General features: G+C 51.2%; 3 protein-coding genes across 3 annotated transcripts in view; 2 read left to right on the plus strand and 1 right to left on the minus strand.

Moving 5' to 3' along the window:
* NPRL3 (NPR3 like, GATOR1 complex subunit) overlaps positions 1-6449 on the minus strand; it is a 40445-nt gene extending 33996 nt beyond the window's left edge. The window contains exons 1-2 of the mRNA XM_087449255.1: positions 5978-6449; positions 2339-2408 (exon numbers count right to left, since the gene is read on the minus strand). Of these exons, the coding sequence (XP_087305381.1) occupies positions 2339-2408; positions 5978-6095 (188 nt within the window). The 5' untranslated portion in view covers positions 6096-6449. The remainder of the gene's footprint in view (positions 1-2338; positions 2409-5977) is intronic.
* Positions 6450-12688: 6239 nt separating this feature from the next.
* On the plus strand, positions 12689-14168 carry LOC101407192 (hemoglobin subunit zeta). The gene is made up of 3 exons (XM_004438250.3): positions 12689-12783; positions 13592-13796; positions 13945-14168. The coding sequence occupies exons 1-3, from the start codon at positions 12689-12691 to the stop codon at positions 14071-14073; spliced, it is 429 nt and encodes a 142-aa protein (XP_004438307.1). The 3' UTR covers positions 14074-14168.
* A 353-nt stretch (positions 14169-14521) lies between these two features.
* On the plus strand, positions 14522-15700 carry HBM (hemoglobin subunit mu). The gene is given in 4 exon segments (XM_004438305.2): positions 14522-14707; positions 14824-14993; positions 15158-15409; positions 15519-15700. Coding segments are annotated over 4 exon segments (738 nt in total). The 3' UTR covers positions 15649-15700.
* The last annotated feature ends 107 nt before the right edge of the window (positions 15701-15807 follow it).

Raw genomic sequence — 15807 nt, forward strand, 5'->3', positions numbered from 1 at the left:
TGGACAATATCCACTTTCTTCTCTCCCTACTGAATTCTAGAAAAGGATTAAAAAAAAAAAAAAGTGACAGTTAACTCTTATACCTTGAAACACATTATCTTGATGATTCAACCTTATAAAACCAGCCCACTCTCTAAGCCAGGGTTATCCAACAGAACTTTCTACAGTAATGAAAACATTCTAAACCTGCATCATTCAATACAGTAGCCACTAGTCACATGTGGCCACTGAGCACCTGAAATGCGGCTAGTGCAACTGAGGAACTAAATTTTTAATTTTATTTAACTTCAGTTCATTTCAATTTAAATGGCACGCTGGCCAGTGACTATAACACTAGGCAGTGCAGCTCTGCGTCCTCACTTCTCTAAGGCAAGCCATCACGACTCTCAGAAGTTACCCATGTTGCCTTCAATCTGGCAAACTGACAAGCAGGAACACTTCACTGGTTCCAGAAGAAAAGCACCTTTGAGAACGACAATCAAGGAAAACGCAGAGAATGGGTCTGATGAACCTTCACTGCACTGTTCCAGGAAGATATCTGAGCTATGAGAGAGTTGGGCCAGAGGTAGAGCAGGGGCTCAGCAGGCTGAGGTGACAAAATAAAGCTGGGCCCCTAGCATATTTTCCTGAGTCTCTGAAAATGTGAGGCATGAGGAGTGGGATCATCAGATGCTATAATGCACTAAAACTACCAAATGAAGTAATTCTTTTTTTTTTATAATTTTTATTTATTTATTTTTTCCCCCAAAGCCCCAGTAGATAGTTGTATGTCATAGCTGCACATCCTTCTAGTTGCTGTATGTGGGATGCGGCCTCAGCATGGCTGGAGAAGCGGTGCGTTGGTGCGCGCCCGGGATCCGAACCCGGGCCGCCAGCCAGAGCACGCGCACTTAACTGCTAAGCCACGGGGCCGGCCCAATGAAGTAATTCTTAATTTTAATGAAATAGAGTCTAAAGAGAACCAGCTCTTCTTAGGGAACAAGCATGCCTGTGTCCCCCTGATAGACCCACAATGTCTTACTCCCTTCCCATGGTTTTCCCTCTTCATCATAATAAATATTGAATTAATTCTCTAGAAAACATCCTCATAGTCTTTTACTATAATCCTCTCAAAATTAGCTGCAGGGATTAGGTGCTGCCAGCTCTCCTAGGAAATCCCTCCATGCAGACCACTCCAAGAGCTCTTTCTGAATCTTCAGCAGCATGAGTCTCATGTCCCTGGAGCTTGGAAGTAGAACAGCAGACAGGCGGCCAGCCAGCCCCGCTCTAAACTAATCTGTAGCACAGGAGGAGGAGAAAATGCACCCACCCGGTGTGCAGGGGCAAAAAGCTTTCTGTGTGCCTGTAACAAACAAGATTTTGTTCCAAGTTGCTAACTTTAGAGGACGAGACAATCACAGGCCTCTACGTCAAGCAGAATGACCCATGGGATGTCCGACAGCCCCCCACACACCCTGCTCCCTCCTCCAAAGCCCACTCCCCTTGGAGACAGTCACCGGACATGCCACAGGCCCCCAACACCCTCACATAAAAAGATAAAAACCACACTCTTAGGACGGCACAACACTACGGCGGGTGTGCTGCCTTGTCAGAGAACTGAGGGAAACTGTACTAGTGCACTGCACGGCAAAGGCCCAGCGTGGGGACCTCAGCTACCTTCCCAAAGGACAGAGGAGGCTGAGTCCTTTATCTCATGCAGGCCCCAGCTGTGTTTAGGGGAACCCAGCACAGGCAATGTATAATCTTTCCTCCTTCATCTGGGCCTGTGTTACCACTTACTAAGCTTTAAAATGAACATAAGAAGGCAGAAGTGGTCATTTCTCATGTGTGCCACCCTACAGCACTTCCCAGAATGAGCAAGGGGAGCACACACAGGAAGGAAAAGGACCCGCCTTTCACCTGTGCCCTAAAACAGCAAGGGTCCCATTAGCCTAGCTCTCAGCCCACATCACCACCTGAACAGGCTGAGCTGCGCCTGAGCGCTGTGTCTGACCTCCAGGCACGTGCTCCAGGAATAAGGTCTGAGGATAGCACTGGGTCCTGCTTTCCTCTGTGTCCCACTCACAGGAGGTAAACACTCTACAGGGACATGGCCTCCTCTGCTCTTCAACCTGCTTTACCAACCACACAGCCTGCAGCTGCAATATGTGACTGAATTACACAGCAAGCCAGAGACTGGCAACACAATCCCGTCTGTGCTAGCTGAAACACACACCAAATGGGAAAAAAGGACACCAGGTTTCTCAGGGGAGAAAACATCAGGTCAGGTGGGGAGGTGGGGCTTTGCCCAGGCCGGGGCAGGACCAGCCCCATCACAGAGTGACTGCAGAGCCCTTACCTGGCGTCACCATCCTGGTCATCAGCATGGTCTCCGGTGTTGTTGACAGCGTATCTGCTACGAGGCTTATCTGAGTGAGAGCAGAAAAGGAAGAATGGCTAAGAAAACAGGGTCCATCCACATACAGGAGGATTGTGGAGCCACAGAAAGTGATGGTTCCTAAAATGTGGTACATACACAGAATGGAATATTATTCAGCCATAAAGAGGAATAAAGTTCTCATTCTCATTCTCATCTCATGCTACAACATGGATGAACTTGAAAACATTATGCTAAGTAAAAGAAACCAGATACAAAAGGACAAATATTGCGCTTACATGAAATATCTACAATAGGCAAATTCATAGAGACAATAAGTAGACTAGAGGGTTACCAGAGGCTGAACGCAGGGGAAATGGGGAGTTATTGCTTAACGGTTACAAGTTTCAGTTTGGGGTGATGAAAAACTTTAGAAATAGACGGTAATGATAGTTGCACAATATGGTGAATTAATTATGGTGAATGTAATTAATACCACCAAATTGTACACTCAAAAATGGTTAAAATAGCAAATTTTATATATTTTTTACCATAATAAAAATTTTCCTAAAACAAATTACACTAAGAAGTTATGATAGGGCCGGCCCCGTGGCTTAGCGGTTAAGTGCACGCGCTCCGCTGCTGGCGGCCCGGGTTCGGACCCCGGGCGCACCCGACGCACCGCTTCTCTGGCCATGCTAAGGCCGCGTCCCACATACAGCAACTAGAAGGATGTGCAACTATGACATATAACTATCTACTGGGGCTTTGAGGGAAAAATAAATAAATAAAATTAAAAAAAAGTTTTAATAAAAAAATAAAAATAAAAATAAAGAAGTTATGATAACATGGGAAATGCTTTTGCTACTATGTTAAATTTTTCAAAAAGACTTATATATACATACATACCACACACACACACTCCCTCTCAGTGTATGATGGCAACTAAGTTGGAAAAAGCATAGGCAAAAGAAAGAATTTTTAAATGTCCATATACCAATATCCTTCATATACACCAACAACATCTTACCAGAGTTATAAAGCTTCAAGACCTAAGGATGAACTTGAGAAGTGCTTCACGGGCAAGAAGCCCAGGAAGAAAATGGAAATCCTAACAAGGGAGACAAGAACGAACAGAAGACATACTATGTCCCTGAAAGGGAAGACTCAACATAAAGATACCCCTTGTTCCCAGTTATTCAACACATTTAACAAGACCTCCAAATCACCACCAACGGTGTGGGGGTGGGGCCTAACAGAGTCAATTCTAACGCTGACAGGGAAGAGGAAGCAAGAACAGCCAGGACAATGCCAAAAAAGAGCAGTAGGTAAGTGACTATTCTACCTGACAGTGTAACATAGTATAAAGTTACAGCGATTCATCATCCACACACAAACAGCTCGCTCAGAGAGAGAAAAGAGGTCAGACATAAACTCAGCTCAACAGAGGAATTTAGTGTGATAAAGGCAGCAGAATCCAAGGTGAGTTCTTCTATGAAATGCCATTGGGACCAGGTGCCATATGGAAGAGAAAGTTATGCAGGCTCTGGAACCAACCACTCTCCAGCTGTGGGGTCCCACACCCTCCCTCACCCACCACAGCTCCGGCTCCACAGGGCTGCAGGAGGTCACACACATTCTCCAAATTCCCAGAAGACAGCAGCTCCTGGTAGAAGCCATTTACAACAAGATAAACACATTCAAAAAACAAAATAAACGTTCGACAGGAAAACACAAGGGGCTCTTTTTGTTCATAATCTTGGAGAGTAGAGGCCTTTCTATGTATAACAAAACTCAGAAACCACAAAAGAACAGGCTGAAAACTTTAATCTATAAAAATCAAATCTCTGTGTGTGGGGCCGGCCCGGTGGCGCAAGCGGTTAAGTGCGCGCGCTCCGCTGCGGTGGCCCGGGGTTCGCTGGTTCGGATCCCGGGCGCGCACCGACACACTGCTTGGCAAGCCATGCTGTGGCGGCGTCCCATATAAAGTGGAGGAAGATGGGCACAGATGTTAGCCCAGGGCCGTCTTCCTCAGCAAAAAAAAAAAAGAGGAGGATTGGCGGATGTTAGCACAGGGCTGATCTCCTCACAAAAAAAAAAAAAAAAACTCTGTGTGTGGGGCCGGCCCCATGGCTTAGCGGTCAAGTTCACACAATCCGCTACTGGTGGCCCAGGTTCAGATCTGGGCGCGCACCGACGCACCACTTCTCATGGCCACGTCCCACATACAGCAACTAGAAGCATGTGCAGCTATGACATACAACAATCTACTGGGGCTTTGGGGAGAAAAAGGAAAAAAAAAAAAAAAGGAGGAAGAAAAAAGGAGGAAGATTGGCAATAGATGTTAGCCCAGGGCCAGTCTTCCCCAGCAAAAAGAGGAGGATTAGCATGGATGTTAGCTCAGGGCTGATCTTCCTCACCAAAAAAAAAAAACAAAAAAAAAAACCTCTATGTGGCAAGAACTACACAGAGGCAAACTGGCTTAGTATGTACAGCTTTGTCACAAAGGCCTATTTTTATCCTAAATATATAAAGAGCTCCTTCAAATCTATAAAGACAAAAATCAAACAACCCAAGAGAAAATTAGGCAAAGGTTATGAATAGATCGTTCACTAAGAAGGAAATCCAAATGGCTCTGGAAACAGGAAAACATGCTTACCCCCAATCATAAGACAAATGCACATTAAAACCACTCTCAGATACAATTTTTCACCCATCTCACTAACAAAGACAGAAAAATCTGACCTATCAAAAATATCCATGCTCGTTATCCCTGACATCTAACCATCCCACTTCTGGGAATCGATCCCATTCTGCAAAATGATAATGTATCCAGAAAGGACATTCAGGTTGTTCTATCAGCCAGAGACCGGAAGCGACTGAGACGCGCATCGACAGAGGACAGACGGCTAAATCAGTGTGTTCACTCCACGACCCTGATTGGAACCCCGAATCTGCATCGAACCCTGAATCTGGATCCCACGTAAAGAGAAAAGGAAACAGGGCGGAGCAGCATGTGCAGGAGACACAGGTGTGCTTAGAAACCAGACCAGCGCATCCATGTGCCTGGATTTACACGGACCATCCGGAAGGAGCGCAGGGGAGGGTGACAGCAGCCGCCCCAGGAGGGCAGTGGGGCTGGGGTCAACGGTGGGAGGGAACTCTCTCTTCGTAATCTGAACCACTTTGTACCCCGTGAACAAACTCAAAAGTAATCTTAAAACAAAATATAAACTAGAGACTGAAGATTCACGGTAGTGAGAAACTGCGAGCACCCGAGGCGTCCGTGCGCCGGGGCAGGGCCACCACTCGGAGCGGGGGGCGCCCCGGCGGACGGACGTCCCCGGAGGAAAGCCCCCAGCGACACGCCGTTCTCCCTCAGACGTGCGCAGGAGGGACGGCCACTCGGGCGCTCAGGGCTGCCTGCGGGGGGCTAAAGAGACCCCCGGACGCGTCCCGTCCCGTCCCGTTTCCGCGCACGCTGGTGTTTCTCGACAGCGGCCTCGGCGCGCTGGCCACGAGTGCCGCCCATCTCCGGTCACTTTCCTAGACGTCCCGAGTCCCCACAGGAGCGGGCGTCCGGCGCGGCGGGACACGGGGGCTCGGCCCGCGCCCACTTACTTGTCTGGGCCGCGGGGTGCTCCCGGCTCCTCTGGAAGGGGTACCTGAACAGCAGCTTATTGCCCCTGCTCCCCGAGCTCACGAGGATCACGCTGAGGGGGCTGGTGTCGTCCCCCATCCCGCCGCGGGGCCGGGGCGGGGGGCTCTGAGGGGACCGGAGGGGGACGCGCCCGGGCCGGGGGGGCTCTGAGGGGGACAGGCGGGGGGTTGAGAGGACCTGAGGGGGACGCGCCCGCCCGGCGGGGGGCTCTGAAGACAGGCCGGGGGCGGGGGGGGCCCGGAAGAGGACAAGCCGGGGGGGGGGGGGCGCCTGAGGAGGACGATCCCGGGGGCAGGGGTTGAGGGGACCTGACGAGGACGCGCCCAAGGCCGCAGAAATGCTCGGAGCCGGGAGCCAAGCCGACGGACCCAGCGCGACAGTCACCAAGACCACGCGCCACCTAGGCTCGCGAGACTTTCGCGACAGGGCCAGACAAAAGCACGGAAGACGATGGCGCGCGGGCCAGGGGCGTCTGCGCAGGCGCAGAAAACCGTGTGCGCAGGCGCAGGGTCGTCTCCGGGACGCTACGCGCAAGCGCACGCACACGGTTGGGGACGCCCCTTTGTAGCGTGGGGAGAAGGGAAGCGCCCACCAGCGTGAATGGGCAAGTGCGTGCGGATCAGTTCTTGGGTTCGCCGCAGTTGTCTGTAAATGTTTTCCTCATTGTGAAAGTAACACTTGCTTTGGGCTGAAACTTCGAACTTAGCAATGTAAAGTACTAAAATAAAAAAGTGAAAAAAATAACTTTACGGGATCATAGACCCAAATGTAAGAACTAACGCGATAGAACTCTCAGATGAAAACGTGAGGGTAAATCTTCGGGAACTTGGGCTAGGCAATGGTTTCTTAGATAAGACACCAAATGCACGAGCCACTAAAGGAAATATTAACTAGACTTCATCAAATTACAAACTTTTGTGCTTCAAAGGACACCACCAAGAAAGTAAAAAGAGCACCCACAGAGTGGGAGAAAATATTTGCAAATCATATATCTGATGAGGGAATTGTATCTAGAATATACTTTTTTAAAACTCTTACAACTCAACAATTGAAAAATGGGCAAAGGATGTGAATAGGTATTTCTGCAAAGAATATAGACAAATGGCCAATAAGCACACGAAAAGATGCTCAACATCATTACTCATTAGGAAAACGCAAATCAAAACCAAAAAGAGATACCACCTCACACTTACTAGGATGGCTAGACTCAAAAAGACAAAATAACAAGTGTTGGGGAGAAAGTGGAGAAACCAGAATCTGTGCACACTCCTGGTGAGAATGTAAAATGGTGCAGCTGTTGTGGGAAACAGGCTGGCAGTTCCTCAAATGGTTACAGTGTTCCCACGTGACCCAACTATTCTATTCCTAAGTATATACCCAAGAGAAATGAAGATATAAGGCCACACAAAAACTTATGTGTTCATAGCAACAGTATTCATAACAGCCAAAAAGTGCAAGCAACCCAAATGTCCATCAACTGATGAGTGGGTGAATAAAATATGGTATAATCCATGCAATGGAATAGATTTCAGTCATAAAAATGAATGAAGTACTGATACAGGAATGAACCTTGAAAACATACATACTGTATGATTCTATTTATATAAATGTCCAGAATAGACAAATCCTAAAGACAGAAAGTAGATTTGGTTGTCCAGGCTTGGGTAGTTGGAGGTTGTGACTGCTAATGGGTACGGGGTTTCTTTTGGGGTGATGAAAATGTTCTAAAATTGATTGTGGTGATGGTTGCACAACTCTGTGAATATACGAAAACCCACTGAATTGCACACTTTAAATGGGTGAATTTTATGGTAAAGGAATTATATCTCAACACAGCTGTTTTCCGAAAGTCAAAAAAATCACCCCACCCATCCCATTCCAGTCTTCCCCAGGAGGTGACCGTTGTTAACAGTCCATTGTGGCTGTTTCTAAATCTTTCTCAAGAACATCAAATGGGTGAGAATGTAATCACTTGACTGAAGGATAAGCGTTTTCATTGCTGAAGTAACCTCTTGCACTGAGGCTGACACAAACGTGTATTTTGCAGGACAGATGCGCAGGTTGAACCCGCCAGGGTGAAGGGTACCTGCATGTGAAATGTCTCAGACTTTTCAACAAACGCACTGCCCTGCATGGGGCTGCATAGCATTGATTTTATTTTTTTCCAGAATTTCCAAACAGGACAATGGTGTCTTGTTCTACGTTGCATTTCTTCGATTATCACTGAGGTAGAGGACTGTGTCCCTTGATGATTTGCCAGTGTCTGGGAATTGCCTCCTTGTTTCCTTGTGGGCTGTCCTTCCTTGATGGTTTGGATCTGTTCTTTCTTTATGAGGAAGAGTCGCTCTCTGTTACAGATTCTGCAAGCCTTTTTCCCAGTCTCGTATGTTTTGATTTTATGTATAATCAAAAGCTTTCTGAGTTCTCCCACAGTTCCCAGGAGTGTCCCTGGAATGGAAATAAGGGTACAGGACCAGGAGGTGAGGCTGAGAGAGCTGGGCAGATGGGGAAGGGGGAGCCCAGTGTCTGAGGGGATGGCCAACTGTGGTAATGGGGGCTTCCTCACAGGAGCCCTGGGAATCTGCAGGTGCACAGACATGAGGACCAGGACTCTGGCTCAGGCCTCTTTACTCCGACTTCCCTGGCCATGCTGCTGCCCCATTGGACAGTCTCATGGCCCCAGAACCGGGAAGAGGAGGTCTGTTGTCCAGGGGCTCTGAGGTGGCTGTCTCTGGGCTGGGGAAAGGCCCAGACTCAGAGGAACCCACAATTCCCCACTAACCCCCTCAGGGTTACCCCCGCTTCCTGCTAACAACCTTCACAAGAGCACTCATTGTCTATTTTTCTGGCTGTAGAGTTAATATCTTCTCATTGTAACGAGCACTGGAATCCATGAAAGGTGAAGGGAGATCACCAGGATCCTGGCTGACAGGGGTCCTGGATATGTCCCTTCCCAGGCTGCCCTCGCAGGGCTTGGGTGCAGGGCTGTCCAGGGCTGGGCTGGAGAGAGCAGAGGTCACAATCCCACACCACCCTCACCAGCAGCACCTCAGTGTCCACTTTTGTCTGCCCCATTGGGCTGTTACAGACATCAGAGCTCCTTGTCACTCTCTGGCCAGGCCAGCCTGTGCCAGTAGCCAGAGGACCGGAGGGAAGGCTGGCCTGCTTTGGGCCTCGGGTTCTCCACCAGTAACAGGATTGGGCATAGATGGTCTCTAAGTGCAGTCCTGGCTCGAAGCACTCACACCATCTTGTGAATAATGATGTGCCCATGACCACCCTCTGCTCACTGCAGTCTGTCTCCTCAAACTGCCCCCTGCTACCACCCCACACCTCTAAGTCCTCATTTTACATTTAAATAACTCTCTTTTGTAACCGACTTTTTTGAAGGTAAGTGGATTCTTGGAAACTCGGGACTCTTCCTCCCAGCCTGGGTCCACCCTGGGCAAGGCCAGGGGACCGCTTGGATGGCCAGGCCTTATCAGTCCTGCCACTTGGTCTGGGCCCGATAAAGCCACCGTGGTCTGTCTGAGGGCTGGGCGGGGCTCACAGACCCTGTCTTGGACCCACCTTGACACCTCCACCTTCTCGGCTGCAGTGTTCCTGCCCAGGAAGAAGCAGTCACCCACAAGAGTAACTACAACAATCTTGAATTCATGCTGCCGTGTCCTGAGGTCCTATGGTAACAGATTATCCCCCCATTCTACTCCCCACCTGAGAGGTTAAAACAATGAAAATGGGGCTCACAAGGTTAATTCACCTGTCCAGGATCACCCAAGGGCTGCTGTCAGGGAAGGGTCTGTGAACCCTGTCTCGGTCTTCCACCAAGTCACTGGGGCCCCTCTGAGCTCAGCCCCAGCTACACAAGCTCAGAATGAGCCTGGAGCTTGGCATTCAGCCCAGAAACCAGCAGGTCTCAGTGTCCTGGAGCAGCTCGGGCTCCTCCTGTCACAGGGGGGAACTGAGGCCCAGAGACAGAAGGGACTTGCCTGAGCCCCAAAGAGCCCACCCCAAACCTGTCTCCTCTCCCCCTCGGGGCTGGTTCCCTCCGCCACTGAAACTTTGAACATGCTTCATAACCTTCCCAGCTCCATTTCCTTAACTTTGATTTTTTTTGTTGTTGTTTTTTTTTTTTGTGAGGAAGATCAGCCCTGAGCTAACATCTATGCTAATCCTCCTCTTTTTGCTGAGGAAGACTGGCCCTGGGCTAACATCTGTGTCCATCTTCCTCCGCTTTATATGGGACGCCGCCACAGCATGGCCTGAGAAGGGGATCGGTACAGCCTGGGATCTGAACCTGGGCCACCAGCAGCGGAGCACATGCACTTAACCGCTATGCCACGGGGCCGGCCCCTCTTTTTGGTTTTGATTTGCATTTCCCTAATGAGTAATAATCTTGAGCATCTTTTCATGTGCTTATTGGCCATTTGTATATCTTCTTTAGAGAAATGTCTATTACAGTCCTTTGGCCAGTTTTCAATTAGTTGTCTCTTTATTGTTAAGCTGTAAGATATTTTTTATATATTTTGGATATATGATTTGCAAATATTTTTCTCCCATTCTTGGGACACTATCTAATTTTAAGACTTTACATAAAGCTACAGTAATTGAGACAGTGTGGTTTTGATGAAGGACAGACACATAGATCAATGGAACAGAACAGAGAGTTCAGAAATAGACTTGCAAAAATACAGCCAATTCATTTTTTACAAATGAGTGTGAGAAGGCAATTCAAGAGAGGAAGTACTTTGCTGTCTTTTCAACAAATGGTGTTGGAACAATTGGACACTCATAGGCAAAAAAAAAAAAAAAAAAGAAATTGGACCTAAACTTCATGCCTTACACAAAAATTATCTCAAAATTGATCATAGGTCTAAATGTAAAATATAAACTGTGAAACTTTTAGAAGAAACCATAGATGAAAATCTTTGTGACCTGGGGTTAGGCAAAGAGTTCTCAGGCATGACATTAAAAGCATGAATCATAAAAGAAAAACTTGATAAATTGAACTTCATCAAAATTAAAACTTTTGCTCTACAAATGATACAATTAAGAGGATGAAATGAAAAGCTACAAACCAGTAGAAAATATTTGAAAATCGCACATCTGACAAAGGATTGCAACCAGATTATATACAGAACTCTCAAAACTCCCTGGTAAGAAAACAACAACCCAACTTAAAAATGGGCAAAAGACCAAAACAGATATTTCAACAAAGAGGATATATGGATGGCAAATAAGCACATGAAAAGATGCTCTACATCATTGGCCATCAGGGAAATGCAAAATTGAAGCCACAATGACGTATCACCATACATCTGTCAGAATGAATAAAACGTAAAAATGCTGGCAAGGATGCACAGCAACTAGAACTTTCCTTCATTGCTGATAGGAATGCAAAATGGTACAGCCACTCTGGAAAACAGCAGTTTCTTATAAAGTCGAACATACACTTAGCACATGAACCAACAGTCCTACTCCTGGGTATGGTGTCACCTGAGAAATGAAAACCTACATTCACAGAGAGACCTGCACAAGAACGTTCCTGGCAGCTTATCTGTCATAGCCCCAAACACGAAAAAAAACAAATGTCTGAGTGGGTGAATGAATGCACATACCATGGAGAACTACCCAGCAGTAAGAGGCAGCCAACGATGGACACACGCAACAACGTGGAGTGGATGGATCTCATGGGTATGCTAAGTAAAAGAAGCCAGTCCTAAGGATGACAGGCTATGTGGGTCCATTTATATGATATCCTTGAAAAGGACAACGTTAGAGTGGTTGTCAGGGTTTCGGGGCAGAGGAGGGTTAGGCTGCAAAGGGGCAGCATGTGGGAGTTTTGGGGTGATGGAGCTGTTGTGTGTCCTGATTGTGCAGGGGGGGACACAAATCTATACACATGTCAAAATTCACAGAGCAAGTACACTTTAAAAAGCCAGTTTTATTGTATGTTAAAATAAAATTTAAAGGAATATTTGCCCCACTATATTAAAATGATGCTATGGTGAGCAATATTGCAATCTCTAGTAGCACATGATATTAGAAGTATTCTTTTATGGACCTGCCACCTCCTCCAGCTTTTCAGGTGACAGACCTGCAGTACATCTTTCCTCAGTGCCAGGTGTGCCAAACCACTGCTTTCTCGGAGGAAACCTGGGGAACACAGAGCCAGAGGGGGAAGGGGACCGACATGTGGCCAGGCTGGGCCGGTTACAGGACCCCACTGAGGAGTGGTGCAGGCAGCTTGGTGCACATGCCAGCCGAGGAGGGTGTGTGTTGGGCCCTGCTCCTCTGGCTTCCCCCCTTTGTGTGATTCTGAAATGGACAAGGATGGTGCAGAGCTGGGCTGCAAATGCAAGCATGACCTCCTGGGCTGGCTGGGCCCCTATCTCTCCTGGACTCTGGTCAGGCTGTGGCCAACGCCCCCTCTAAGGCCCAGCAAGGGCGGCAGGAGTGATAGCCCCTCACCCCACCAGTCCCACCAGGCCCTGATTGCCCATCGTCCCTGAATCTGATAAGAGACCACCACCCTCACAGCCCCCTCCCCTCTCCTGACCAATGGCCACAGTCTGGCCCCCACCCTGGCTCTGTGTATATAAGGGGACCCTGGGGGCTGAGCACCACAGAGGCCAGTCCTGAGCACATCCTGCTCCAGTTCAGCCACCACCATGTCTCTGACCAAGGCTGAGAGGACCATCATCATGTCCATGTGGGGCAAGATCTCCATGCAGGCGGACGCCATCGGCACCGAGGCCCTGGAGAGGTGAGTGCCAAACGGGCTGGGACAGGGCTGGGTAGGTGACAGTGTGAGTTAGTGAGGAGGGGCCAGTGAGGAGGGGCAGTGAGGAGGGCCAGTGAGGAGGGGCCAGTGAGGACAAGGGTCAGGCCTGAGTATGAGTGTGGTGAGGAAAGGTCGATGCCGGTGAGTGATCAGGAAGGGGAGGTGGAAGGGGAGGGAGATGAGGGTAGGACTGTGACTCTCACACCAGCCTGCACACTAGTTTCCACCAACATCTCTCGAATGACTAAAAGATGGGGCACGGGGCCGGCCCTGTGGCTTGGTAGTTAAGTGCGCGCGCTGCGATGCTGGTGGCCCGGGTTCGGATCCCGGGTGCGCATCGAGGCACCACTTCTCCGTTCATCCTGAGGCCGCGTCCCACATACAGCAACTAGAAGGATGTGCAGCTACGACATACAACTATCCACTGGGGCTTTGGGGGGAAAAATAAAATAAATAAAATCTTTAAAAAAAAAAAAAAAGATGGGGCAGTGAGGGTGAGACAGTGCCCTGCCATACCGGAGCCTGGGGCAACAGGAAAAAACAGCGATATTGATCTTGTCTTTATTTAAAATTTTAATATTTTGTCTAATGTGAATGTTTTGCATTAATTTTTATGTTTTAAAATCCTGCGTTAAAATGTGCTTTATCCTGACGGCTGGGTTGACCGCCGTCCCTTAAGTTTTGCGCCCAGGGTGCGTGCCCTACCTGCCTCACCGGTCTGGCTCTCGCCCCCTGGCCCCGCGCCCAGGAGCTGTCCCCCAGCTCACGACCTCCCCCCTCCCTCCCGCAGGCTCTTCGCCAGCTACCCCCAGACCAAGACCTACTTCCCGCACTTCGACCTGCACCCGGGCTCGGCGCAGCTGCGAGCGCACGGCTCCAAGGTGGCGGCCGCCGTGGGCGACGCGGTGAAGAGCATCGACAACGTCGCGGGCGCGCTGGCCAAGCTGAGCGAGCTGCACGCCTACATTCTGCGCGTGGACCCGGTCAACTTCAAGGTGCGAGGGCCGGGGCTCCCGGCGGGAGTCCGGGTGGAGATGGGTGCGCCCGGGATGGGGGGCAGGGTCTGGACCGAAGGCGCTGCCCCCACCCGGAGACACCCCACCGCTCCCCGCCCGCGCTCTGAGCCGCCCTCCCGCCCCCCAGCTCCTGTCCCACTGTCTGCTGGTCACGGTGGCCTCGCGCTTCCCCGCCGAATTCACGGCCGACGCCCACGCCGCCTGGGACAAGTTCCTGTCCATCGTGTCCAGCGTCCTGACCGAGAAGTACCGCTGAGCACAGCCTCCGGACCACGAGGGCGGCCTGCGACCCCTCCCGTGCCCCTGAACCCTCCCACAGTTCCTCCCGGGACTCCCCAATAAATGGATGAGGATGGAGAGAGTTGGGTCCAGAGTTCTCAGTATTGAGGGGAAGGAGGGGAAAAAGTGAGGGAAACAATGTGGGTTTCTCAGGAACGCGGTCGATCCTAGTGTCACCCCCGGCCTGGAGGTCACTCCAAGGGTGCTTTGGGGCGTCCTTGCGCCTGCGGACCCCACAGTCGCAGCCTGGAGGGAGCAGAGCAGCCCCAGGCCCGCCCACGCCATGTCCTTGGGTCAGACTTGCGTTTGCGCCTTTCTCCCGCTTCCCAAATCACCCTAAGATTGTCACTTCACTCAGCGTGTTGGGTGTGTGTCGGGACTCAGGGGACTTTTCCTCAAAGCCTGACGTCATAGCTCCCGCGCTGATGGGACCCCTGATGCTGTTCTCTCTCCTGGCCCCTCGGGGAAAAGAGGGTCCGCTGTCCCGCGCGCGTTCTCCCTATCCCTCCAGTGAGCTCTCTCCTGGCGAAGAGAGCAAGGGGGTAATTGGCCGCAAGGGGGTAATTACAGATCCCCCTAAAGTCTGCACAAAGGCACCCACGCACAGCAGCGTGAGTCAGGACCAGCAACCCAGGGACCCCTGAGGCCATGGCCTTCGCGTTGCTGGGGACCTGAGGTGGCGACGTTTCCCGGTGCGAGCCGAGAGTCCCCGCATTCCCTCCTGCAGACAAAGGCGGGCAGGACACGGGAGGGGGAGGCGGCAGGGGCTGCAGGAGCGGCCCCCAGAGCACGCCACGCCAGCGCCACGCTCAGCGCCCAGGAGCGCGCCTACGTCGCGCAGGTCTGGGACCTAATAGCCGGCCAGGAGGCGCCCTTCGGGGCGGAGCTCCTGCTCTGGTGGGTAGAGCCAGAGTCTCCAGGATCGCAGGGAGGCGGAGACAGGGTGTTGGGCCTGAGTCCAGGCGGGCGGGCCAGGCAGAGATTTCTGGGGGTCTGGGCGGTGAAGGCGCTGGAAGGACTCCACACGGCCACCTTCCCCACTCACCGACCTGCTCCCGTAGGGTCTTCACCATGTATCCCAGCACCAAGATCTACTTCAAGCACCTGGGCGCCTGCCCCGACTAGGTGCAGCTACTGAGCCGCTGACGACGCCTGCTCGCCGCGGTGGGCGTGGCCGTGCAGCCCCTGGACAACCTGCACGCGGCCCTGAGCCCGCTCGCGGCCGTGCAGCACCTGGACAACCTGCGCGCGGCCCTGAGCCCGCTCGCCGACCTGCACGCGCACGTGCTACGCGTGGACCCCTCCAACCTCCCAGGGAGCCAGCCCGGCGCAGCAGGGTTCACGCGCGCGGCTGAGGCATGTGGGGTGGAGTTCGGGGAATTGGCGGGAGCTCTCCCCATCTCACCCGCCCCTTCTCGGGTAGCTGCTGATCCAGTGTTTCCAGGTGGGGCTAGCCTCCCACCTGCAGGGCGCGTTCGCCATGGAGATGCAGGCGGCGTGGGATAAGTTCCTGAGGGGCGCGGCGGTGGTGCTGACCGACAAGTACCGCTGAGTCCTGTGCCCCGCCGGCCTAGGTCTGTGCACGTCAATAAACAGGCCTCAAACTGCGGACTCTGCGCGTCCTTGGGTCTTTGCCCTGTGTGGTCTTTGGGGGACCGGCGGACTAACGTCGCTGTTGTTGGGCAGAGAAGCTCCGGGTTGCGCGGGGAGC

The sequence above is a fragment of the Ceratotherium simum genome, chromosome 26, assembly GCF_057802395.1.
Source record: "Ceratotherium simum simum isolate JZ-2026a chromosome 26, ASM5780239v1, whole genome shotgun sequence".
Taxonomy (NCBI): Eukaryota; Metazoa; Chordata; class Mammalia; order Perissodactyla; family Rhinocerotidae; genus Ceratotherium; species Ceratotherium simum.